Raw genomic sequence first — 26,976 nt, forward strand, 5'->3', positions numbered from 1 at the left:
AATTTGATTTATAAGTTTATTTAATTGAATTACACTGAATTGAATTTTCTGCCTTGGGATCCAAAATTACTTTGTGGAACAAAAAGGCTTCAAATATGTTAATCTTCAGCTTCACCCACATTCTACTGTGGATAAACACAAGTGTTGTAAACAGAGGAAAAAAAACCCAAAGGCCTACATCTGCCGACAACTTGTCTCAGCTGTTTGTGACCTTACATGAAATGTGGCAAAATCTTCTTTTTCAAAAATCAGAAACAAAGTAGTAAATGTTTATCCTAAATTCATCAGGAACTTTCTTAGCAGATTACATCACAATCCGCTGTTTTCTCCACATACAGTGATTTAAGATGTGTCCAGGTGCTGTGTTTGGTTATACAACACTGGCACATAAAGAGGAGACAGGCTAGACAGATAAGAAGGGAGGAGATCTTGTCCGACAGCTGCCTGCCTGGTTGGGTAACACTCCTGCTGGACCCCCTGAGAGGAGCCCAGCCTTGGGTAACGTCTGTGCCCCCAGTCGGGAAGGAGGACTTCAAACACAAAAACCTGTACAACCTCCCGCCCCTCTACAACTCCTCTCCTGCTGTTTCGCCAAGCTCCACAGGGGATCTGTGAAGAACTTCCCGCAGTCACCACGGCATGAATCAGTTTCATTTCTCCTCTTGCCACCACCTTCTCCTTGTGCCATTTCCCCCCTCTATAATCAAACTTGGAGAGAAGGCAGGAATGTGGGCAAAATGTAAATAGATGTCCTCATTATCACTCCCTTCCAGCTCTGTTCCTCCATTCTTTGTTTCTTCAGCTGGCAGCAAAAACCCAAATACCACAGACAAGGTCAGATGCCCAATTAATTCAGTGGAACTGTTGAGTGTTTTGTTTCTGGAGGGTGGGTTGGGTAACATAATTGCATGGTAATTAAGCATGTGACCAAACTGAGTTTTGATTAGGTTATGTCAGCCATGTAAGGGCCATTACACAAGAGGATTAAAAAAGAAGTGCTCCTAGAAGAGTTGTCCATAAATCGGTTCCAGTATTGGTATGTAACAGTTGTGGTACCGACATCGATAGCCCTGTTTCCACCAAGCAGTCCAGTTTGGATCAGAACTGTTTGGTAATGGTTGAATTGGTAAAGCTTCTTTGTAATTTTATGTGGCTCTTTGTTACAAAGCACAATCAAGCTTTGTCACAGAGAAGGCTGTGTGCCGCGAGGAAAAATACAGCAGCCGCTGTCGCACAGTAAGTGACGATTCCTTTGACCAACGAACGGAGTGCAGTGTTGTAGCTCCACCCTCTGGGATTGGATCAGTTTAGTCTGGAACCCCAACAGAAGGGTCCCAAAAAGAAGGGCAGTTCGTCTCCGTCATTTAGGGATCTGATTAGTCAGTGGAAATGCTACAAAATGTGTGCCATACCAAGATGAACAAACTGAGCTGCTTGGTGGAAACAGGGCTGATGTGACAATCCTAGCACCAGTATCAATACAGGTGTTAAAAACGTACACCAAAACCAGTTTCTGTAGAATTGGAACCAATAACAAAACTGTTTTGACCACCAGTCAATATCAGTATCTGTACTAATTTGAAAAACACCCCCGAGCCAGTATTGGTATCAATACCAGTCAATACCAAAATTGGACCAATATCAACATTACTGCAAGTGTTGGCACCATTATTGTCATCAACAAGCAGCATTGTTGATCCATAGGATTGCTGCTTAAAATGCTAACCAACTTTTGGCAGACATGTCAGTCAATGTACTGGTACATTTCTACTAATCAGAGCACAGAAATTATAAATTTTCTAATCATGCTGGTACTGGCACACTGACAGTCCAGATCTGCTAATCCAACCACCAAGACATATTTCCAGCAATACTCAAATCCAAGTGTCAGAATCACTATGAGGAAGATAAAGAAGGTATATGAACATCCACAGCTAAAAAAGCCTGTTTAAAGTGAGGCTAACCTAAAAAGAGTTGAGGTAATGAATACCTCAGAGGCCCAGTACAACCACAAGAAGTAAAATTAGAAAGAATTAATCCAGGAAAGTAGGCCTCATTACCTGAAAGCCTGTCTAAAACACATATTAATCCTGATAAACTATGTCTACCATGTCATATCAAATCAGCCAAAATGTTCTCTTGCTGCAGGAAACCCAAGCAGCCACAGCTGACAATCTGGTAGACAGGGCCCCAAGGACCCAGGCTGGCTCAGCTGAGGACATAACTGCACGCGAACCAAGCCCTGCGCGCACACAAACGTCCACACAAACACACACAAGAAGTCTGGTGGCAGACAACAGTCACCCTGTCATCTTCGATTGCAGACCGCTCATGTTGGACCAGCAACACCTCACTTACAGCTCAGTGGGCCATGGCCCCCCTGGTGTCCCACTGCCGCCACAGAAAGACTGCCAGAGAGTTACTTCAGCTCTGCAGAACAAACACAGAAATCAGCCTGTCCAGAGAGCGCGCAGATATGTCAAAGGAAAAGCCTTCAGAAATCACTCAGACATCGTCTTTATCTTGCTCTTGTGACTGACAGATATCAACTTGGTGATTTCAGATTCAGCTGAGCACACTGACAAACTCTGCAGAGCTGGTCTGACAGCCATGCTGAAAGTTTGCAGTTACAAGTGGGTAATAGTTGTAATTTTGACATTGCTTTAAAAAAAGGTGGCCTAAAAATAAACCTGCAGTCTAAAATAGAAAGGAAAAATATGAGACAGGCTCAGCATTTAGAAAAAGCAGGGATATTCCCTATTATGGATGTTCTTCACATTTAAAACCCCAGAATAGCTTGAGCAAAAATGGAGAGTATGTTGACAAACATTTCCCTCTCCAGGCGCTGCTGCTGCAGCCTGCGGGCTAACATGTGTCTGGCAGATGGCACAGAGTGGATGGCACATAAGGTCAGAGGGAGCACTCAGCTGTATATCTCTCACACATACAGGCCCTCCAGGAATGCCTCCAAAAGGCCAAGGATTATGGAACCTAAACATTGTTTATGTGTACGTGCTTCTGTGTGTGTTTATGTGTGTGCACTTGCTGATAAAGAGCAGACCGTTGTAAAACTAAGACTGAGAACACGACTGCTCTCCATCATTACTGTTTTTACTGTCCAGCAGATGACTGATTTAAGGTTTGACTCTCAGATCTCGAATGCTGTATCTGACATGGGTGATTGATTCCACCACTCTCATGTGATCTGGTTCACTTAATATACACAACTCCATGTATGTCCATGGGACATACTGGATTTAGTTCTGAGAAACAGAATAAAAAATGGCACACAGCTAACAGCAGAGCCTAGTTTATATTTCTCTATTGATCCTATTAAATGCTTGTAGGCATTGTGATTTCTCACTACTTGTTCTACTTGCTTGTTCTTCTACATGTAACAATGGCTACTCCAGGGTTATACTGTTAAGATGAAGTGGATTAATGCAACACATGACCAAAATGAAGTTATTATAAAGAAGACTACATTGGAAACATACCCGGACTTGGAATTTACAGCCAATGTATGGCCAATGTACAGCCAATGTACAGCCAATTTAACACCAATGTACAGCCAATGTAAGGCCGATGTAAAACTAATGTACAACCAATGTACAGCAAATGTTAGAAAAATGTACAGCCAATTTACAGCCAATGTAAAGCCAATGTACGGCCAATGTACAGCAAATGTAAGGCAAATGTATGGTCAGTTTCAGGCCATTGTACGGCCAATGTAAAGCCAATGACGGCAAACATACTGCCAACGTATGGCCATTGCACAGCCAATGTTCGGCCTACGTAGGCCAATGTAGGGCCAATAAACGATTGTTCAGAAAATAGTGTGAATGGAGGAGATACAACCCAGCAACCCTGCAGACCAATCACAGGGCTTGTGGGAGGACCTGCATGTTGGGCTACATTCATTGGCTGCTTCATCAGAAAAGGGTTGTGCAAAATCTTTAGGCTTTAGTGCATGCCCCAAATTCTGAACCCAGTTTTGTTCCTGTTATCACAAGTATAAAAATATTGCCTGTCCTTTATCTTTAATTTACAGCAAGAAAAATCATTTAAGATGTGATCCAAATCTTTGTCTCAGGTACACTCCAACAACACAGACCCACTGAATTTGGAAAAACAGACAATGTGATTAGGAAGCGTTCAAATTGATCAAATCTGAGACAAAAACTTTTTTTTTTTAATTTTAAGAATGTCCATCACTTTGGAAGTTGCCAACTGAGAAAAGTAAGTTACAAACCTCAGTCTCCAAACTCCTGTTGCATATAAGGTGAAACAATTACTGGATGTAATGATTTGATTATGTACCTCAGCCATATAAAGTTACATCTTTATTTTTCATCAGGTGCTCCTCCACCCTTTTACCAGCCTACACCTGCATATCCCTGACATAATTGTGAATCACATGCTTCCCATATTTTGATACCGTGCAAAACATATTGTTTGGTATGCACTGAAGTGACAGTGCCAACTGGACTTTTATTCAGTCACATCAAAGTCTGGGTTGTACCTGACCCATTAATCCTGTATCGCTGCACATTTGTTCTGCTCTCCTCAGGATGCGTGAGTGAAAACACGTTGGCTGGAAATACTGCCCTCCTAGTGTCAGCATTCCAAAGCTTTGCCTTTAGACGTGTGCCAAAATGAGCAACACAAAGTAAACCTGAAAGTCGGTCAAATTAAAATCTTTCCAAGATCCAAGACGCCACTCCAATATTAGGGGAGGGAGAAAAACTGATTCATGTGTGTATTGGGTTTTTTTGTTTTACAATATCAAAATCAGGATTCTCTTTTCAAAAAAATATTTTTTGTTTAAATTAAAATCCTTTATTTCAATCTTTCTTTGTAAACTGGATTGGGAAAAAAATACCACTTTACTCCAGCAGAGGGCGAAATGTTTCTCTCTAACTCACGTGATGTGCATTTTTTGGGAAAATATGGCTCCTGATTTAGTCTGTACACATTATCATCATCATTCAACTTTTTTACATAGTCTGGTGTTTAAAAAGCAAAATAAAAATGGCAAAAGTCAGATGTATCGAAGGATCGCAATTTTATTTAAATACGCGCCCTAAAAATGTAGAAAAAAACACAAGCAGAGTAAGCTATAATAACTTAACACATTGCCCAGTTTAAACCTGTACATGTGCTTTTTCTCCACAGTTATCATCTCTAGTATATCCTTGCTGATTTTATGTCTTGGTCATGGCTGACAAAATATCTGGTGTGGGCCTACAACTTATGTGATGGCATCAGCACAACCAAGTTCATGCTGTCATTCAAACTGGGAGAAAGATCAGGACAGCTTCTTTTTATTGGACAGCAATGTGCCTGCAGGCCAAGAGAGACAACAGGGAGGGAGGTAGGCAGTTTAGGTCCCATTTTCATCATGAGGATGTCTTGTGATCAGGGTCACAGACAGAAAACCTTTTCGCCGAGGTCATTTTTGACTGAGAAAGCAAATGAGGGAGGCAAACAAGTGGCTTATGTAGCTGCAGTGCTAACCTTTATACGTTTGCCCCTCCCCTGCACTGTACTTGCAGGAACCACATGTCTTCCCCCAACCTCGTGAGAAAAAGAAAAATTCTCCTTGATTTAATGACCTTCATTACCCGGACATAAACCTCCATGATGGTGCAGAAAATTCCTCCAGATTCATACTTCAGTCACCACATTTTTAGTTTAGTAGGTAAAACAACAGAGACACACTGTAGACAAAAATCTCCTCACCACTACACCATGAGATCTACTCTACCTTATCAGATAATGTGTCTAACTGCACAGATAACAGAGGAAGGTGTGTGTTTGAGAGTGTGCATGGGTGCCAAGGTCAACAAGTGATAAAGAGAACATGTGGATCTGACGAGACGAGATACCAGGAGGCCAAATAAAAACCTTCACTTGACTCACAGGTATCTCTGCTGGTCTTATAAGTGTGTCAATAACACTTCCATCCTTGCAGGCACTAGTGTCCTCCACTGACCACATGTGTGACCCCCTGAGGCCTACTTTGTTTAACAAGTGTTGGGGTTTGGGGGCTTCTGAGGGTGACCCCTTATTGTTAGGTGCTCCCTTTGTGGTCGTCCTCCTCACTGTACTGAGAACAGAAAAAGAAAGGCCCTCTCTAACAGTCGGTCATGCCCCAGTGCTCCTGGCAACAACAGGTCCTGAGGACGCAGACCTGCCTGCCCTATATTGGCTTGGCTCTCAGCTAGTGGTGGCGACACTAGCCCCCTGTCAGCTGTCCCATTCAGGGCCCGGTCGGCGCTTTATTAAAGCTTTGAAGACTGCTGAATAAAAGGGGCGTCCTATGTTTAGATGATAGAATGTAAGCAACTGGTTTTCTGCTTGGGCAACACAAGACAAAGAGCCTCCTTCTGAATACAGAGAGTATGTGAGACAGAGTAAGAAACCAGGGGGGCAGGGGGGTACGCCAAACGTAGCAGAGGTACTGTCTCTGATTTTGAGATGGGAATACCTTTGATGGAGTGCAAATCAAAATTGATGTCTGTGTGTTGGTATTAGAGGGGCTTGTCATGATAAACACAGAAAAATGATTGTTATCACAGGTGCTTCTGATGTCCTCATGAGTAATAACACAGCAGCAGAGCAAAGGCTTATCTTTTAATATAGGGAGATTCCTGCAATGGTCTGACAATATGACCTATATACAGTGCAACATATGCACAGAATGTGCTACTTTTTACTAAGGCATAAAAACAGGACAGAGGGGAGAGACCACCTGAATTAGATAACTGGGCCATCGCAGACCTGCAGGCATACACTGCACTGGTACATAACTTATGGTCTTCCCATATATTAAATTATTTTGATTGACAATAGGAACCTTGCGTGTAATGCCTAATATTTGGTACACTGTACTCCTCATTATTTGCTCCTGGGTGTGGTTTTATTACTTGTACGTGTATTGTTGTGTGCCATGAGGCAGACCAACAGGCTGCTTTCTGTCATTGTCGCTGTTGTTTTTAAACCATGTTCTGCATTTTTAATTGGATCATCAAACTCTAAAAAATTAACAGTTATAACTTGTCAGGTTTGTGATCTATTTATTGATTTTTTCAACAATATGTAATGTCAGGTCAAAGTGACAAGCCAACACTGCTTTTGGTGACATTTCCAGTCATGATTGCAGCATTCACAGTAATTACTTAAAACATCAAGCTTTGTTTGAATTTATCAATCAATAAACAATCAACTGATGCATAGAAAAATTCACACCTAACAGGTGCTACATTATGACTATCTGATCAATTTATTGTAAGCCTAAAGCTGAATGTGATTCAACTTCTGTATTTTCAATTACATGGCTAGGTGACAGCTGTGCTTTAGACCTATTATTAAAGTCAGTGGAAAATGTGTTCACCACCATTATGAAGACACGTTATATTAGACGAGTGGTTAAACTGTTTGCTGATTTGCATGTGTAGTTAAAATAAGTACTGTACACACTATAAAGTACAAAGTCATAGTTTTAAAAAAAATAATTTCAATTTTTTTAATTGTTTTGGATCTAAGGAGTCACTCTGTGTGAGTTTCTTTGACACATTGTACACATCAGTGTCTTAGGGCGTATTCAGACCTGGACTGTTTGGTCCACTTTAAACGGATCAGGGTTCGTTTCCCACGCTGGTGTGGACTTTTCATGCAGGTGTGAATAGACACAAACGAACCCTGGTGCGGACCAAACAACCGGACCGAGACCCACTTTTTGAGGTGGTCTCGGTCAGCTTCCAAACGAACTCTGGTGCGGTTCGCGGTTCTCTGGTGCAGGTCTGAATACAAACCAAGGTCCATCCGAACTAACTACAGGATACATGCACCTTTTGGGCCTGTAAAGCCACGTAACCTAACCGTCTTTGGTTCATACCTGATCCTCCGTCTTCTGTTTAGCCACGCTGTTGCTAGCATGTTGTGGGTCAGGACACACAGAGCATAGCGTATCCTTGCTGCGTGCATTCGTTCATTTGCTGTTCCAAAATTTGAAACGGTGTTGTTAAGTCTGCTTTGAAGGAGCTGCTCTTGAAACTGACAATGATTTTGCCGCTCTAATAAGAGCAACAAACTCACATGTTTACCTCCATTTCCGGGTCTGTATTCTGTGTGCCGCCTTTGTCAGTGCTGTCCAATGTGAGCACCGATCGTCACACACGTGGATGTGTTTACAGAATATAGTCCACTTGCAGAAAGTGCATTCTGAATACGAACCGCACCAAACGAAAAAAATAAAGTCTGCTCTTGGTCCGGACCAAACAAGTGGACCAAAGGACTTTTCTGGTCTGAATACAGCCTTATACTTGGTTTTCTGGGAAGATCACAATTTACTTTCCTTTTTTCAAATCTGGCTTTCTTACTGTTTACCTGAATGTCTGAAATACTTGATTCTGATTGGATTTAACCCCACAACAACGGTCATTAGCAAAAACAAGGGCATCTGATCACACAAGCAATGCCAAAAAAAATCTGCAGAAAGGACTCCAGCACATTTCACCTCTGTCTGTTGACACTGTGGCACAAACATTCACAGTCTAAACAAGTGAACATTGTGTCATTTAAGTGAGAACTAATGACAGTAAGGCAGCCTCAGAAGATACTGGGCCCAAACCATCTCTGTGCTAAGTGGAATAATGCATAGTGTGCAGGTGAGTTCAAGGTAAGACATCTTTGACATCAACTGTCTGCTTGCCCTGCTGAGATTCTAATTTGCATAACCACTCTTTCACTGTATACCACCCTTCATCTTTGAGTATTGGTGAATGAAGAACAATACTATGTTTTTAATATATTCCATAACTCATCATGTAAGGATAATAAACTAACACTAAATGTGTGTCAGGTTCATGCAGCCAGCTTAATACAAAGGTCATCATTTTACAGATTCATATTAAGTAATGGTCAGATCTGCTGACAGAAATCTTTCTCTGTCTGTTGTGACACTCACTCTTTTCCCATAAATCACTCTCTCTCACACACACATACACACACAGATATACCTGGTCATGGCTGGCTTGGAGGGTGCTCCCGGTGCCGTGGAAAGTCATTTGCACAGGGGAGAGGGTCAAATAGGTCACGAAATCCTTACCGCTCTGAGCATCGCTGTACTGCACCTGGGGGAGAGGGCAAAGGTGGGAAAACTGAGTAACCCCAAAGTAAATACAGGAAAGATCAGTCAAAGCACAACAGACAAGTACACTGAAGCATCTCCAGCTTTCAGAGGGAAATGGTCGGCTGGAGAGTAAATCTTGCATGTCTAATTGCCACCACAGAGCATTTGTGGACAATTACCCCACACCATCAGAGATGGCAATGGAAGACGCATGTAAGAATAACTGTGTGTGTGTGTGTGTGTGTGTGTGTGTGTGTGTGTGTGTGTGTGTGTGTGTGTGTGTGTGTGTGTGTGTGTGAAGCTAGAGGGGGGCATCTGAGGGGGTGGCGATGACATCAGTGGGCGACCCCTCATCATTTAGAGGTTAACACTGCAGGCATTCCTAAATGCTGTGCAATCAGGACTGTTATGACATGATGGTCCTCTGGGACAGGCTGCTCCTCTGATCCAAGGGCTCTGGTAACGCTGCCTGCTTCTCTGCCCTACTTCTCACTGGCTCTTGCTCCGTGCATGCGTGTGTATTTGCATGTCTATGTACGGATGCGTGTGCATGTGTTGGCCTGGCCTACTTATGCCAAGGACAGCTGCGTGCATCTTGATGAATGGCACAAATAGCGAAGAGAAGTTTAAAGGGAGATGAATTTGACTGACACAGAGAGACAAAGGACGGAAATAATAAGTGAAAACATCAGTGCAAAACACATTGTTCTGATGAAGATAGCAGCATCTTGACTATCGAGTAGAATACAACTTCTTTGTGTCTGTATCAATCGGACACCATGATGGCTTTAGAAACATGTTCTTCCTCAGAAAAATGTCCTCTTTATAATCACCACAACAGTAAAACAACAGGTTACACTATGCTGCCATCACCTGTTTAAATGGGAACTATTACATATTACTTTACACAAGAAAACCCCCACAAATGATCATTCATAAAGTTTACAAAGCTCAGATTGTGGAAAGTAGAAGTAGGAGAGGCCAAATGCCCTTGAATGAAACAAGTTTTTTTTTAATTAGATTGGTACTATCTAATTGGAATTAGATTGGCACTATTGAGGCCTACCACTTTACGCAACAATTTCAATCACATAACATATATTGGCCTTGGAAAAAGTTCAGCCAGTTAAAACAGGATTTAAGGGAAGCCACAGAATCAAGTACCTTTAAAAGTATGGGATTTTTTTAACTTTTAAAATAAAACAAGTGTCTACACAAAAGGGACTGAATCAAAATTCTCATTTACAACTAATAAAATGTGTTTCTCTGTGACAAAACAGTCAGCACAACAACAAGAATCCATGACACTTGTTTTCTTTCCACAGCCCCCAACAGCTAATTTCAACATCAATAACTTTATGCTGGTTTACTGTAAAAGCTCAACGGCATCACTTTAGCTCAGTGGGTATGGCATATGATACATCAGTTACTGTCCTCATTGCAATGGACATTGGTTCAAAATCAGTTTTTTTTTTTTTAACATGTTGTTTTGCTTATTTGCCGTGAAGGTGTAAACGTTTCAAAATGTGAAGATTTTGTTTTCATTTTGGGCTCTAACAACAGATTGTGTAATAGGGGGATGCCATGTCTGTGATGTCACCTGTTGGTTTCTGATACACTGTTTTGAAGCCTGTCGTCGACACATTGAAAAAGCTGAACTGAGCCTAGCTTCTTTTGAGTTGGATGAGGCAAGTAGGGGAGCCCGAAGTCTCTTTGCATACACCGACTGTGTGCCTACTTGTTAGTCACTTCAACCATTATATAAGCAAAACGCATATGTTTAGGAGTTTTAAGAAAAATTCTCCACATTTGTACAGAAATGGCTTCCAAGAACCAAGCTGGGATTTTGGACCAGGATGTAAACATGTTTATTTTTGCTGTAATGATCTGTTTATTTGGATTAGTATACATGTAGTTTCTGGTGTTTCTGCAGCAAGCCTCAAGCTGTATCTTGAAGAACTACAGTTTTTAGCATTTCTGCACAGGCTTCATATTCTTAGATTCCAGGTTTGGATCGAACAAATAACCTGTGCCATCTGATACATGATATAAGGCACCTACAAGTCATAATTATCATCACGAATGTACTGTAAGAAAATCAAGTCATTTGTTTGTAATATGTTCTTTACTTCACATGTTGATCTGTGATATGGCTTTTTCAAATGCAGCATATGTTGCATTGCTGTCTATAGATAGGGGCCAAAATTCTGCATTTTGAGGCATATCAGCACTAGCCTTTTTTGTTAATTCAAAAGCTGATAAGATATCAATTTGAAATGGTGTTATTTTTGCCTCTGATGCAGCCACGCTTCTTAGTCTGCAGTCAGTACTCTAGTCTTTAGCATTGTCCCACCCACAGTCACCCACCAACTGATTGGTTACACGCAGAGTTGGTGTTTTTTTTTGTGGAAAACCATTTACTGAAAACATTAGGGAGCTACCTTTTTAAAAGTGTTTATTTAACTTTATAAGACATGCTGATGCACCTGGGAGCTGTTTCATAAACATATGCTTATTAAACAAAGTTAAATGTTGGAGTTTGTATTATTCAAAATTTTGTCCCCTGTATTTTCACTTTTACTGTAAATGAATTTCCGCTCCAAATATCAGTTATCAGCCTCCTTGACTACTAATGATCAGTATTGATTGTCTGAAAAAATCATTTCGGTCTATCTCCATTAGTGTTGTCTGAAAAATCCTACACAAACTGATTATCTAATTAGAGTGGGTCATGGTTGTTGAACTAAGAAGATGGCTAGGCTTGAGTGAAGGCATTAAAAAAGGGGTTGTGGTTTAAGCTTCAAAGACAAGTCAGACATCATGGAAAAAGGATTTCCTAGTTTTACCATGCACGACAAATCAAACAAAATGAATACATTTCATACATAAATAAGAATCAATAGCAAATGAGGTGCATTAAGTGATTTATAGTTGTTTTTTTAGATTACTGAATAAATTCCAGAACAGCTCATATTAAAAAAATTACTCATGTCTCAATATGTTTAATAAATAAATATTGTGGATATTGATTTGGCTCTGCTTCATCTCTAATTCTTTTAATCAGCAGAAAATGTGCAGCACACCACACATTAAGTCTGTAATCTTTTTTTTTTGTTATGTAGCCTGTAATTTTCTTGCTATACATAACAACCATGTGTGCTTGTTGAGTAAGTTTGTGTGTGCACGTACCAGCACACACGTGGACACAGCAGTATATGACCTGTGACTGAAAGCTTCCAGAACAAGGTGTGTGTGTGTGTGTGTGTGTGTGTGTGTGTGTGTGTGTGTGTGTGTGTGTCTCCTCTCAAAATGAATTATGATCATATGTGGAGAAGAGTGAGCACGCTCCAGTCGACCAGACACATCGATGTCTGCCCACTGAAAAGCAGCTCTTTTATAACACACGCGCACGGGGAGATATGGGCATGTGCATACAAAGATATGCACATATATGTACAAACAGACATATGTGTGCACACACACACACACACACAGACACACACACAGACACACACACACCTGCTGCTGAGAAGATGGGCCCACAGCGATAAATTGTGGAATGCTATCTGTTATGTGTATAAATGATGAATGCAGTAAAGTGAGCCGTGGAAAAAGCCTTCTCTGACATGTTAATCCCTAATAAATTCTCCAGAGTTCGACATTAAGGAGAAAGAAAGAAAGACAGAAGGGTGGAAAAAACAAAGTGGGGGTCTTTTTAGGGGGGAAGATTATAATTGTTTGGAAACAGGATTTTACTCCAGATGTTTAAAAACGCATAACAGTATTCAGCACTGCAGCACTCAATGTTCGACCTGTGTGAAGAGGTGTAGGATAGATTTTGTGCTGTTGAGAGGAATAGAGACATGAATCTCTGAGAGTTAATGTGTGATTCTCCAGTATTCTGGTTCACTGAGGCAGCACAGAGGCCTGTGGTTGGTGATGTATTGTGTAATCATGGTGTCTGATCAGAGGGCACTCTTGGTCAGTTCATCTATCGCGAGCTGTCAGGACTCCAGCCGACGGTGAGGCCCGTGGATGGTGAAGGAGGAAACAGACGCTCCCTCTTAGCCTCACAAAGGAAAGAGATATATGCTTGAAAATATCACATTTCCCAGAGTTTCCAACGTCTCCCATTGTTTGAGAGGGTGTATTCACCAAAGCTGATACAAACATGTGACTATAGGTACTTTTGACTATGAGAATTCAGTATAGCTAAGCAAACTAGCTTATGTAACCAAAACCGCAATGTTATAGCAAGTAGAAATAATAGAATCAACTTTCTTTTCTTGTTTTCCACATTTGAGGAAATATTGTTTTAAAGATGCTATGAGGAGGATCTGTTTTAACTGGATTGCAGCGCCACCTTTTGGCCTGGAGTCACTCACTGTTGTTAAGACTTGACTCTTAAGTTGTGCATTTGTTTTTGAAATGAATGGAGATCACAACTTCTTTTTAAGTCTAATTTTCTTTGTTCTAGACAACTTATTACTGTAAACAACACAATAAGGTAAGGTATTTACCAATAGTTATGTAGCGCTGTTGTTTGAAACATGACAACAAGCAAACATTGTTAGTTTACACCCCAATATAGTAGCTGGATATGTGTAGCGGCCAAAATGCTCCAACATATTTGCAAGCGGACGTGACAACAAGTAAACTTTGTCAGTTTGTACCAGAGTTAAGTAGCCAGCTATGTATAGTGATACTGGCAGCCTGGTGCTCTGAGACATGTCCATACTGTGTAATGTTAGTGAATCCTGGTTATGTCCTGCTAACGTAACCTCACTCTTCAATTTATTGATAGACTCTCAAGTTTGAACAGACCACTGCAGAATAACTGCTGCATGTGGGTTGGAAAGAACATTATCAAAACCAGCTTGGCCCATGTTTTAGCCTTTAGCTTGTGTTTTAGCTTTGAGCCCGTGCTCTATCGCTCTTTTGTTTAGCTTTCTTCCGCTCTTCTGTTCTTTTTTCTGTCTGGTAGTTAGGCTCCAGTGTCCACCATTACTACAAAAATAATCCTAGAAATTGTTTTCAGCAGAGAAAATACAGATCTCTCTTCTCACTTCTAAACTTTGTCAGCCGGCGTGGTGTTGTCACAGAGACAGTAAATCTGAAATTAAGAAGTAGCGTTTAGCAATAACCTATATTGGCGCTGAAAATCTCATTCTAAAGTGTGGATTACAATCAGGCATATATCAAGAAGGGAGACCTTTTCAAGATCACTTAGAAAGTCCTCACAGCCCCTTTTTAAACCTAGATGAGAAACTGTCTGTCTGAAACTACAGAAGCTGTAAAAGGCAGAATACTATTTTTCCCAGATTTCTCAAGATAAGAAGTTAAGTTCAATTGTTTTACTAAGTTTACAATGATGATGGGAAAAGTATTTCTTTTCTTATATTGAGAAAAAAAAGTAGTTTCTGGCAATCTAAAAAAAGAATCAGTGTAGATGGGTATATCAAGCAAATTCGCCATTCTATATTTGCTGGTAACTAGTCAAAGAATATTTTTGTCAGTTCAGGTGGCATATTTCATTGACTCCTTAATAGATTTCTTTGAAACTTAAAGATGTTGATCCCCCTGTGGCTCCACCTAAAACCCGAACCCTTTTCAGGTGAGCTCACAAGTTTTCACATATTTGGTAACACTTGCAAACCCTCGTTTCCTGCCCACTTCCATCATACTCTGCGCTAGGTTTAAATAAATGTTAAATGTTATAATTTTAAAGTAGGATGGTGAGCTGGGTAACACTGTAACGTATTTACTTTGAAGTTAAGGTAACACCTGGCCTGTTGGCACTCTAAAGTTAGTGTTACGTTACAGGAAAATGCTGTGCAGAGCCACTGGCTTGTTTAAACTATTAGCATGACTCTCAACTCTTAATCTTGTTTCTATTGTGTTTTTTTTAATCCATCTTCATCATCATCTTTGAGACCTTGATCCAGATCTGAAAAACTAGAGTCGTTGGTCTCTAATATGAAATGATTATATTGCATGCGACTTCTATAAACAAGACTTGCTCCCTCCGTCAGCCAAACTCGAGATAAAACAACAAATTTGGACATTCACCAAATTTGACTTGGAGGTCCTACTACGTTGGTGGCTTGTTGATGAAATAATCAAAGTTCTGATTACTTAGGAGATTTTCCAGTGACTCTGACCTGCAGGCAGGAAAGGAAGTTGCCTGATGTGAAGGCATCAAAGAAAACTGTGGCATCATCTCATTCGCCATGATTTGGCAGAAACTGAAATAACGAGCATCTCGAAAACAAACCGTCTCTCCTCCCATCCCGGCCGTCTGTTTTGAGTGCCTGTTTGTATGCATCTGTGAGTGCATGCATTCTAAACAGGCCGAACTAATCATCCCAGGTCCCCGCTCAGAAAACAGCCTCTAATCCACTTCCTTTGGAGACAAAGGAGCGGGAGAGTTACGCAAGGCCTGCGATTGATCGGCGGCACTAATGTGGAACGACCTCTGACATCTGGCTTCTCAAGCTTGATGGCTTGTCTTCAAATGCTCCTCTTCATTCGAACAAACATGAACATGCACAAACTAAAAAGCAATCAGACTCGTAGCACTCATGCAGCCATGCTCAATGTTGAGTGCTCGGATATGTATGTACACACCCAAAATTGAGCAAACAAATAAACAATGAACAAAGATGCAAATGGCACGGTGGTGCTCCGGGACTCTGTTACGCAATGCTGCCAAGGTAACAGAAAAAACAAATACGTATTAGGTATGTTGTGATGTTTTTCAAGCAAAAGCCACAAGCACTTCAGGACTTCATCTTGATTCCAGACTAAGCGTTGTGCAGGCTGCAAAGAGTCAAGGAGCACGGGAATAACTTTGATTTGACAAAAATAAACACAACCTCTCAGCTGAGGAATGCTGTCATTGTTGGTACGAAGCAATTAGAGGTCCAGTCTGAACCACTTCAGTGGAACTTCAAGGGTCAAGAGTGTTTAAAGCACACTGTTAATATACCTCAAACTTCTCTTAATAGCGGAAGGTTAAGGGCAAACAAAGCTGCCACTTCAAAACTTTAAGGGCACTTCCCCTTAATCACAGGGGGAAGACTAATGTGGATGAGAAAAGTTCCAAATTCTGAGTGAGCAAGCCCTTTATTCATGACTTCATAGACTGGCTAGACTGGCTGGAGAACTGAATAGTCTGCTTGTGAAGAATACTATTCAAATAAATTTAATTGATTCCCTAGATTTTATTATATCATTAAAATAAAACAGAAAGTGTCAAAAAGTAAGCATGGGGACAATATTTTCTTGATAATGATCATAATTGGGTTATACTTTTCTAACAGCAGTTAGCTTGTCACAGCTAAATCAACAACAGTATGTCATCTATAGCGCAGCAAGCTTTCATTTCTGTCTGCATACGAACTTAAAGTAAACAGCACTGCTTTTTTACTTTTTTTTCATGAAGGAAAATATCTTATTTAATGCCAAAAGCTGAGTTTTATATATCACTTAAGTCTAACCATGCTGTAGCATTTTTTAAGGTGCACCAGCACAAAATTTAGGTGCATCCAAATTAAAACAAGAAGGTGTTGAGAAATATTTGTCTTAATGTATAAAATGTTTTAAGTACTTCACTGAGCTGAAATTAAACAATTTAAACCCAAACATGAAGAAAAATAAAACATTTCTAAAACAAAGTGACTGTTCCTAAAGTGCTTCAATGAACTGAATTCACATTAAACCATTTTTCTCTCATGAGAGGAATTTTTAATTCAAATTTGCGACTCCTCTTTGGCAATGTTGTATACAACATCAGTGTTTCCCTAAGGCCTCGCAAGTTTTTGTGTAATCTAAAGGTCCATCTTTTAGTCTGGGCTCAAAAACTGCTGTTAATTTATTAGACTGGCTGATGCACATTTATGTATAATGTATTTTTAAACTAAAATCATTGTTGGATATAATATCTATACAATCATATTTTCTTAAGGTTGTTAAAATAGATTGTTAAGTTGAAGAGAAGAAATGGTAATTACATGTGCTGTGCACACCCTGGTCACCCCTACCTGTGCCACTGCCTTCATTATAACGATCAGCTGGTGTAAAACACACATGTAATACAGAGCGCAAGTGCCGCAACAATCACTATTAAAATCCGCACAAACTGGTCAGGATGGAGTTTCAGGTAAATATCAGCTGACTTTATATGTGGATACAATCCTTGAGATAGAGATGAAAGTTTTCTACGTGACTCAAGGGATATTAACATGGGGACCATTGACTGTATATAGAGTGGACAGCGTGGCTCTGCCATTTACCATTGTACGGTTTTGAAGCCAAAATACCCCGTCTCAGGCGCAGCCATTGGTAGCAATTGTGCAGCCAGAGTCTACACAGTACAGACTGTAAGGGATACTGGGAGAATCTGAGTGGAGCCAGTTGACAAAACTAAGACAATCATCATCGTTAAACATGACGTAAAACCTTGGTTTTAACCTCGTATAACTAATGAAAACAAAAATTTTCATAAAAAAGAGGGCTTGAATACAAGACAGCCAAATGATATCTTCAAATCACCACAACAATTGGACGTGAGAAACATTTCTACGAGGTGATTTTTTTTTTTTTTAAGTTTGACCACAGCTTATCTGGAATGACTGGAGAGCTAGGTTTTTTTTTTTTTTTTACCTATGTTGCAGCCAATCACTAGGAGGAGCAGTTTTTTTGGTTTAGACCATGGTATAACCCTTCCTTGAGTTTAGTCAAAGAAGAACACAGAGAAAAAACAAGTTTTCACCCAGCAGCGTCAGGTGCACCGGTGCGACCAACAAAAGACATTAGTTGCTCTTAAAATTTTTGGTCGCACTCTGGAGCCCTGATATGTGACAATTTTTTTAATGGAGTACAAAAAAAGTGGGACTGTTTTATTTTTGGGGTTTATTAATCAAATGTCAAGATGATGGATAATGGATGTCCCTGCTTCTCTGTAGAGTGCGTGTACCCTTCATGACCAGATGTCACTCACTGCTACAGCACATTGGGAATGAAAAATGAAGAGTCTGAATCACTTCACTGAGCGGTATCGCCAAGCCATGAGACACAAACCCTTAGTTCATCGAGTGCTTGCTTGAGGTCGGCTTCAGAAGTACCAATATCATCACGCACAACAATTCAAAACAACAATTTTTAGAATTAAAATAAGCACGTTTGCAGCCTGCAACAAAAATGATTTAGTTTTTATAACTTTCAGATGTTACAAGGCTGCCTGTCTAGAGGTGATAATGTGAAATATTACTGTTGTTGGACTACTTTAATAATGTGAAGTGTTTGGACTTTAAACAAAGCGCCATGTTTACACAACCTGCACCTCCCCATCTGCCTATTCTGGGCCTGTGCTGGCACGAAGCTGCTATTCCTGCTTAGCATTGAGAAAAGCATGAAATATGATCAATACTATCAAAATACAAACAACAAAGGCGAGCTAAACAGATTACACTGCATATTCAAATTTGCAATTTGCTGTGCTGGCACTTCAGGGTATTTGATTTAAGGGTTTGCAAATGGGCTTGATTGTGGTGAAAGAACATCATCATTCAGTTTTGCCAAACACACAGTCACAGGCGCATGCACCGACACGCACACAGAGGGCCACCATGTAAGTAGAGAGACTGCGCGCCGAGCCAGCACAGCATTCACGGTCTGATTTATACCACCGACAAAACTTGTTTTCGAAGATCGCTCTTCACACAAATATGCCGCAGAGCACAGCTGGAAGCCATCACCCTGCCGCAGAAATCAAACTTGGTGGGATTAGGCATCCCAAAATGTATTTTCTAAAGCAAATCCTTAAGTAAACAGAGAGTAGAGGAATGAGACGATGACATGGAAGTTGGAAACAAACTGTTGAAGTCTTTGAACGTTTGTTCAAAACCAAGCGTTTGATGTTGATACAGAGAGATGAGAGTCAGCCATGGAGATCAGGAACACATTGAAAAAAAGAATAAGGGGAAAAAAGGGAGAGTACCAGGCAGGGTGGAAGGTGTAGTCGGCACCATTTGAAGTGGTTTTTGACACAGCCGAAGAAGGAAGCGGGGAGAGAGAGAAGAGCAAACACCGAGGACGTGTGAGAAATCCTGGGAACTGTGTTGCATAGATTTCAACACCAGCCACCCGCCAAGGATAGTGTTTTCATTAACATGGGATTTCCAACATAGAAGTTCTGATTCCAGCATGGCGAAGGGCGCAGGCCCTCCCTTTTCTCTAAATCCACCTCTCCAGTTAAGCCCGTCACGGGGAGATAACATAACTCAGCTGATTGCTATCTCTGCTGTCTTATTGCGTTTGGGTTTAACAGGTGGACTGAGCTGATGGACACAGTAGATACCATTCAACTTTCCCAGACACAACCTGGATTGTTGGAGTACAGTACCCTGACCTTTGAAGGCCATGTGCAGGAGGATATTAATTTCTTAAACGTTGCAATCTCCGGTGTCATTAGAAGTTATCATCTGACCCATGTAGATGTGTGATGATTCATGTTTCACAGAGAACCTTTAGTTTTCCACTCAGCCACACAAAAATTATTATATAAATAAGACGATAAAATACTAATATATGAGGTTATGCTTTATGCAGGTCATGGAGACACTATTGGCTGCTCTAAATCTCCACTACAATACACAAAGTGATTCCGTCATATTTTCCATTTACACGAACAGAACACAACCTCAGGAGGGGTGTAATTTCTGATTCATGCTGGTGCTACATTCACTGTACCTGCCAGTTACTTAAGAATATGGCTTGCTGTATCATTTGCAAGAAAAATAATGAGATGCCTGCTTACTGTTCTGTGTCATTGTTTTTTAAGCACTTGTGGTTTTACTAGGTTCATCTATATATTGTGGTATAGCCAAAGGTGGAGTGACAGCATTCAGTTCACATGCCAAATCAAGGAGTTCTTATAGAGGCCATGGCTCAGAGTGAGGAATCATTAAGAGGTTAAATACAACATTTTTCCACTCCCAAATAAAAAGTTAATTCAATTTGCAATGCAACATCTTAACATGATACACTCAGTCAAAATTAAAGCTCTAGGGTTCTGTTTCTTGTGTTTCTAACCCTAACCCTAAAACAAAGTACTGTATGGTAATTTGATCAGAGCATGATAGCTGCACAATATTACATTCAAACAAATAAAATTAGAATCACTAAAGACAATAGAGAAATACAGGTACAACTGTTCATGATTTTGAGTTTAAAAGAAAAGTTTAGTTTCAATGACTTGTAAGTTGATTAATTTGGAACAATCTTACTAATGAGTCTTGGAAACTTAGTCAAATACACTCACCTGCCACGCCTGTTCAACTATTCGCTACCAAAAATGTCTAATTAGGGAATAATATGGTAGCAACTTAATTCATTCAGATTGGGGAAGAATGGAAAAATGCTTCAAAAAATGCAACACAGACTCATCAAAACTGGGAAATAGGAGATTGGAAAACGCTGCCTGGTCTGATGAGTCTAGATTTCCGCTGCCTCATTCAGATTGTATTGTCAGAATTTGGTGTAGACAACATGATTACATTAATCCATCCTGCCTTGCATAAAACGGTTTAGGCCGCTGCTGGTGGTGTTGTGGTGTTGCGGTGTAAGGGATGTTTTCTTGGCACACGCTGGGCCCTTTAGAGCCAACTGAGCATGATTTAAAGTCAACAGCCTACCTGAGTACAGTGGTACCTAGACTTATGAGTGTCCCAAGTTGAGAGATGAATTTGGGTGTTTCGAGCCTTCAAATACCCCACCGCTAGCGCTTTTATCAAATTGTTATATACAAGTACACTTTTTTTATTCAAAAAAATGTCAAAAGAAAATAATGGTGTTTTTTGGGGGGTCTGGTATGAATTATCCATTTCAGTTCATTTCAATGGGAAAAATTCATTGAAACTGGAAACAATTTGGAACAAATTTGGTGAAAATTGCTTTACGAATTAATTTACTATTATCATTATTATCAAGTGACACTATAGGTTGTGAAACAGACTGCTGATGTATCTGTGTTTCTCTGACAGTGACTGAGGAATAATTTGTGCATGAATAAAAGGAGCATCAGATGACACACAAAGGCGCTCACGTCTTTCATCCACACTTCCCTTCTCTCTCAGCCCCTTTCACATCCTTCTTCTTCATTAACCCGCTCAACCACTAAATTGCTCCAGTACTGCCAGTCCACATTCAATGAGGACAAACAGCCAGAGCTCAATAATGATTTCTATCTTCTGACAGCAGAGCAGGTTGTTTGAAATCAAGTGCAGGGAAGCAGGTGTGGTGCATGAAGAGAGGATGAAAAAAGCTCTGGAGCAGGAGAAATGTCTTCGTCCAGGTGTTTATCATGGGAAAAATATCATTAAACTTCCATCAATCATTAATGTTCTATATAAAACCTCAGATTTTGCTTTAAAGGGAGGCAGTCTTTAACAACTCTATTAAGTGATGTGATGGCAGGGTAAATGGGAAGTTGGTGACTGCAATGCCAGGGTCAAACCCTTGATGCTTCAAAAATGACATAAGAAACGAAATCAGATTCTTTATAGAGGCAGACGCTGAGGTATTTTTTGTAGGGAGGGATCATGACGAGACAAAGTTGTCTGAATTAACCACAACGAGTAAAGGAAGAGATACGAGGAAATGAAAAAGGAAGAATCTTCTCCGCGGTTCCTACTCAGTGCTTCATTTGAGTCCATGTGTTGTCTATTACCTCCTGCTTCTTTGTTTCTGCCCTACTTCCAGCGCACATACCCGCTGTGCCAACAACACGCCAGCCAAATTAATAGGAAATACACACATACACACACTTACTCTCACACACACACAAATAAAGTGGAGTAAGTGCCAGCATCCTTGCTCCAAGCTGGCGTGAGTACAACACACTGCTCCAGTCGGAGCTTCCACCAGAGGCTATTTTCCAATCAAATCAAAAGAAGGGCTTAGCAGGTAGGCCCGCGCCTTTGTCTGTGCTGCTCTGCAGATGAAACAGACACTATGAGAATGTCCTCAGTGCTTATTTAGTTCATGTTGGGCAGTCACTGTAATCCGCACGCTTGGATGACAGAGTTAAATTACAAAATGAAAGTTACTAATCAGGAGAGGAGATTATTATCAAATTACATTAAAAAAATCAAGCATTTGATGCGAGTGCCCGTTTGTTTCAGAGTGAACTGACAAAAAAAGACAGCTTAACATAAAGCAGCACTTTAGGCGTGCTGTGATAAAGCAGGCTACTTCACATTTTAACATAAACATTAAAAATCTGTGAAGCTGAAACCGCAAAACATTTATGGTAAATAAGACCTAAAAAGTCGGCCAAACATGGTCAGCAGAGACTCACATTTCAAACCAACATGATACAAAACATACCCTCAATAAAAGGCAAATTGTCCAAAAGTCTCTATTACAGTCTGATTTCCTCACTAAGAACAAACACTCACACACACACCCACCCACACACACACACACACACACCAGAGCACTGATGCTTTTGCATGTATTTCTCTGGATCATTAAAAAACACAGACATGGAATATTCTCATATTAATGCCAAGTGGTCTGTGCAGTATGAGAACAGCAGAGGCTTAAACTTCACACAGTCTTAGCCCAACTCTTCCATTTCCCCTAAACAGAACCTGCTGTGTGTGTATGTGTGTGTGAGTGCATATGTACGAGTGTGTTTGGGGCTTGGCTGGGCAGCAGAGCTCTCAGGTTACACACACACAGGAAGGCTCAGAGCAATAACAAAGGCCTTTCAAAGAAACCCTCAGCAGGTTAAGATAAAATGTTTTCGCTCAAACTGATAAAAAGCATCTGCAGCTTAAATGAACAGGCGCTGGTTTCAGTGGCATGGCATGCAGCAGGGACTGGTTCCAGCAGACGTTGGGCCAGTCTCTTTTAGGGACACAAAGTCACACACAGAGTGTGAGGGTGTTCAGAGTGTGTGTGACTGCTCACACCTGTGAGCTTTGATTCCAGTTCAAGTTTATCCAAATGTGATATTACCAGAAAAATCTGCACTGAAAAACTGACTCATCATCTTCAGTTTACAAATGTTTACAAGACAGGTGTTTAGAGGACCAAATAAATTCCCGCACTGCTTGTCCTACAGAAAAGGCATCTGTCAGCATTGTTTCAGTGCTGGACCTTGCCTGATGAATTGGGACAGTTATTGATAAGATTTTAGTGACACCAGTGCCCTTATCTATTCTGCTTATCAATTCTTTATTGAGTCCCTGATCAATTCCTCCTGCAAATTTTCTGTGTAAAAGCAGTGGGTTTTACAGGTTTTCTGTGCCAACATTTTATTGATTAATAAAATAAAATTGAGTGAAAATTGTATGTCTGGTGACGCTGATGTCCTGTTTTGTTATGTTATTTGCTAAAACAGGCAACCTAGTGTCTTGAGGTGGTTGTAGCAACGCTTTGAGTTGAACACTGAGCTTGTCGTAGTTATGTTGAAGTCATGAAGTCATGAAGCCATGCGTCCGCATGAACCGTTTCTTCTATCTTGCCTGTTGGTATTTTGACATTTAGAGTTCTCAGTATTGTTTATAGAGAGTAATTGTGATATGTTTCTGTGATGAAAGTTGAAATTCTGTTGTAAAACCAAAGTTATACTGGTGATTTCTAACTAGGGATGGGTACCGAATTAGGCGCCTTTACAGATACCAACCGAATTCAGTCTGTAGTATCAAGTGCAGGTTCACATAAAACCAAACGGCACTGCCTTTAAGTGCCTAAACTCAACCTTGTGACTGTGAGGGAGTGGAAAAGTAGGCGATATTCCATACTGGACATGAACACAGCACTGCAAGTTTATATATTGAGAAATAAGAATGTTTATTTGAAAAACTTTGAGAATTTAAAATTAAACAAATTAATATTTATCACCATATTAACACACAAACGTACAGAAAATTGGAAGCATCAAGTACCGATACTGATTGCCAGGAACTGGGCAATGGTATTGTGTCATTTCAAATCCATAATGCTAACCATTAGCATATCCATGCAATTTCCCATATACATTAGCATCAAGCTAGCACTATTTTTTACCTGTACCATTTTTGGTAAATAAGGAGATGTATACCATGTTGAATGTGTTGAATAAGAATCTTGCGTAAGATAGTGATGTACATTTCTTAGTGTGTTCAGCTCTTTATTAAAACTTTAAGCTGGAAATCCTGAATCAGAGTTTTCTTTGGAAAATGTTATCTCACTGCTAAGCTAAGATAGTTGCGACACACTAATTGACATAAAGTCCTGCAGCTCCTGCATACCCATCTGTACAGATGAAGATCCAAACCATTGTCATAAATGTACATTTTCTAAAACAGACTTTTGTCGTGCAGGTTTTGGGTGCAATTGAAAAAAAGAAGATAAAAATTTGCTGAGCAAGGAGAGTTGTTCTTGTATCTGGTACCTACATCAATGGTTTTCTACTGATAATACATTCTGTTTGCTATCCTGCCACTGTTATCTGAGAGAAGCTCTGCAAATGGGTATAAATGGGTATTAGTATGAAAAAAAAACATTCCCAGAACATCTCTGGTTCCATCTCATGAACATTTTCCTTCATATTTTACCCCTCTGTGTAAAACTGTTTGGTGTGACTTTCTCTCAAGTCTCATGTACTCGTCCTGGTGGAGCACCCATCTTTGTGATAGTTTAACAAAATCTCAACCTTCACCTCAAAACACGTCTGTATGTGTGTGTCTGTCACTGCATGCAGCTTCTTGTCCTCGCAAAATCTCATATCAACTGAGGTGACATTCTGAATGAGAGCAGTAGCAAAAGGTATGTAGAGGTCTCTTGAAACCTGGTCACGCTAACATCTGGGCTGTCGTTTCAGTGTTTCAATGTAACATATGTCACATGATGGGCATGTGATGCTTTCATCAAGTTTAAATTAAGTCGTGTATGTAGTAAAAATCTCAATGAATCTTGTGCAATGACTCCTTTGTTCTGCTATTTTGGTAATGAATCCTGCGAGAGTCTCCAACAGAGCTGTCAATCATGACATCAAGGTCAAATTAATGATTCAAATTAAAAATCGATAAATATGGACTAACTGTTGTGACAGACAGCTCATGAGAAACATGTTTGTTGATTTTAAAGTTTGATTCTGTCCCATATGATTGCATGGAGGGGGTGGAAATTGATGTTGTGGCTTCTATTTTGGGGAACTGTCATGTGCTTTGTTTTTTTCTTTATTTTAATGTACTGTTTTCCTCTCATGGAAGAAGGCTTAAGGGACATTTCTGCTTTTGCTTTTTTTGGTTTGTTTTATGCTCTCTTTATGTTTGTTTTGTATGTCTGCTCTGTTGCATCTGTTTTCTTAATCATGCTTTCATCCTAATATTTTTTCTTGTGAACACTTTTAAGATTAAAATCAATTCATGCGAGTGAAACAGAAGAAAATAAATGATGTGTCTGAATCATCTCAGCTCACATTTATGATTCCTATTGTTTGAACTCTGTAAAGCTGTCATAGATGTTTCTGATGAGGGGCTTGGGGAATTCCACCTGTCAGATATTTGACTCTCCTATTCTTACATCTTCCACATCTCAGCTGTTACCTTATTGATTGCAACCTATTTTTTTCAGTAGCTGCAGTTGCAAATCTGCTTTCTTACCTGGAAACCCTGGATACGAGCCAGGTAGTCCAGCTGCTGTGCAGGCTGCACCGACACGCCGCAGGGCAAGCTTGGGTTCTTCCCCTTCATGTTCAGAGAGGCGTCAGCTGTGGGCGACTGACCGTTTAGCAGCAGCTCCCTGGCCATGGTAGCGGTCGGGCTGGGTGAGGAGGCAGAGCCGCTGTAGTACGGAGTGTGTCCGGGGGGCAGCGGAGCGGAGCAAGGCCCGATGTCTTTGGATATGTAGTTGACAGAGCCGCTGCTGTTACTGCCGGGGCCTGGAGCGCTGCTGCCCCCCTGCTTCCTGCTGGCCTCCATCTCCTGGTAGACGTCTGGGCTGAGGTGGAGGAGGCCTTTCTGGGCTGGATGAGATGGAGACAAGGGGAAGGGGGAAGAGGAGGAGAGAAGATTACAATTTAATGAATCAAAATTGAAGAAAAAAATGATTTGAAACAACAGATGAGGCCACTTTAAGCAGAGTGTAACAAAGGTAAAAGACTAAGGCAGAAGAGAATAAACAGGTCAGTTTTAGCCACAGAAATGATTTGCACACATTTTTCTGCCATGCACTTTCACACAACGCTAGGATGTGTTTGTGAATGTGTGTGTGTGCGCTGCTGACTCTCCATTTGTGAGTGAACAAGTTTGCATATTGACTCTCCAAACTGGCATACCATCACCAAACGTAGATGACAGTTTCATGCGGTTTGGCGCTTCCGAGCGCTATCAAACTGTCTGCTGGGAAACACACACATGGCCTCTTTCTTTCTCATCCTCAAACACAAACACTGAGACACAAACGGAGCATCCACCAATATCAACAGAGCGGCTATGACTTCATCTTTGATGGGAAACAGCAGCGTCAGCTAAGGGGCATGCTTCACTTATAAGGTCTCTTGAAATGCAGACCAAAGAGAAATCGGGAGCAGGTTCGGCCTCAGATCAAAGTTCTTTTGGGAATATTTCAGTGGCTCCGGGAAACATCCTGGGTGATTTGGATAACAGAGACTGAAGCACCTTTGACCAGCTTTAGTTTCCGTCCAGATTTTTCTCTGGTTCTCGCCAGCTGAGCAGAACAGCGCTCCAAGACTTTGTTCCGATCCAGACCATTTGGACGAATCTCAGTTGTTTGTATTGGCCGACTTCATTCTGACATCACTGCCCCGAAATGGTCATGACAGG

The 26,976-nt window shown here is 40.7% G+C and overlaps 1 protein-coding gene across 1 annotated transcript in view; it reads right to left on the reverse strand.

Moving 5' to 3' along the window:
- The window catches only part of stau2 (staufen double-stranded RNA binding protein 2), a 112,122-nt gene that overhangs the window by 25,397 nt on the left and 59,749 nt on the right, over positions 1-26,976 (reverse strand). Inside the window, exons 12-13 of the mRNA XM_074693725.1 lie at positions 25,795-26,156; positions 9,024-9,137 (exon numbers count right to left, since the gene is read on the reverse strand). Of these exons, the coding sequence (XP_074549826.1) occupies positions 9,024-9,137; positions 25,795-26,156 (476 nt within the window). The remainder of the gene's footprint in view (positions 1-9,023; positions 9,138-25,794; positions 26,157-26,976) is intronic.

The sequence above is a fragment of the Halichoeres trimaculatus genome, unplaced genomic scaffold (genome assembly GCF_033239565.1).
Source record: "Halichoeres trimaculatus isolate MK-OKI-2021-1 unplaced genomic scaffold, fHalTri1.1 fHalTri1_scaffold_18, whole genome shotgun sequence".
In the NCBI taxonomy this organism is placed as follows: Eukaryota; Metazoa; Chordata; class Actinopteri; order Labriformes; family Labridae; genus Halichoeres; species Halichoeres trimaculatus.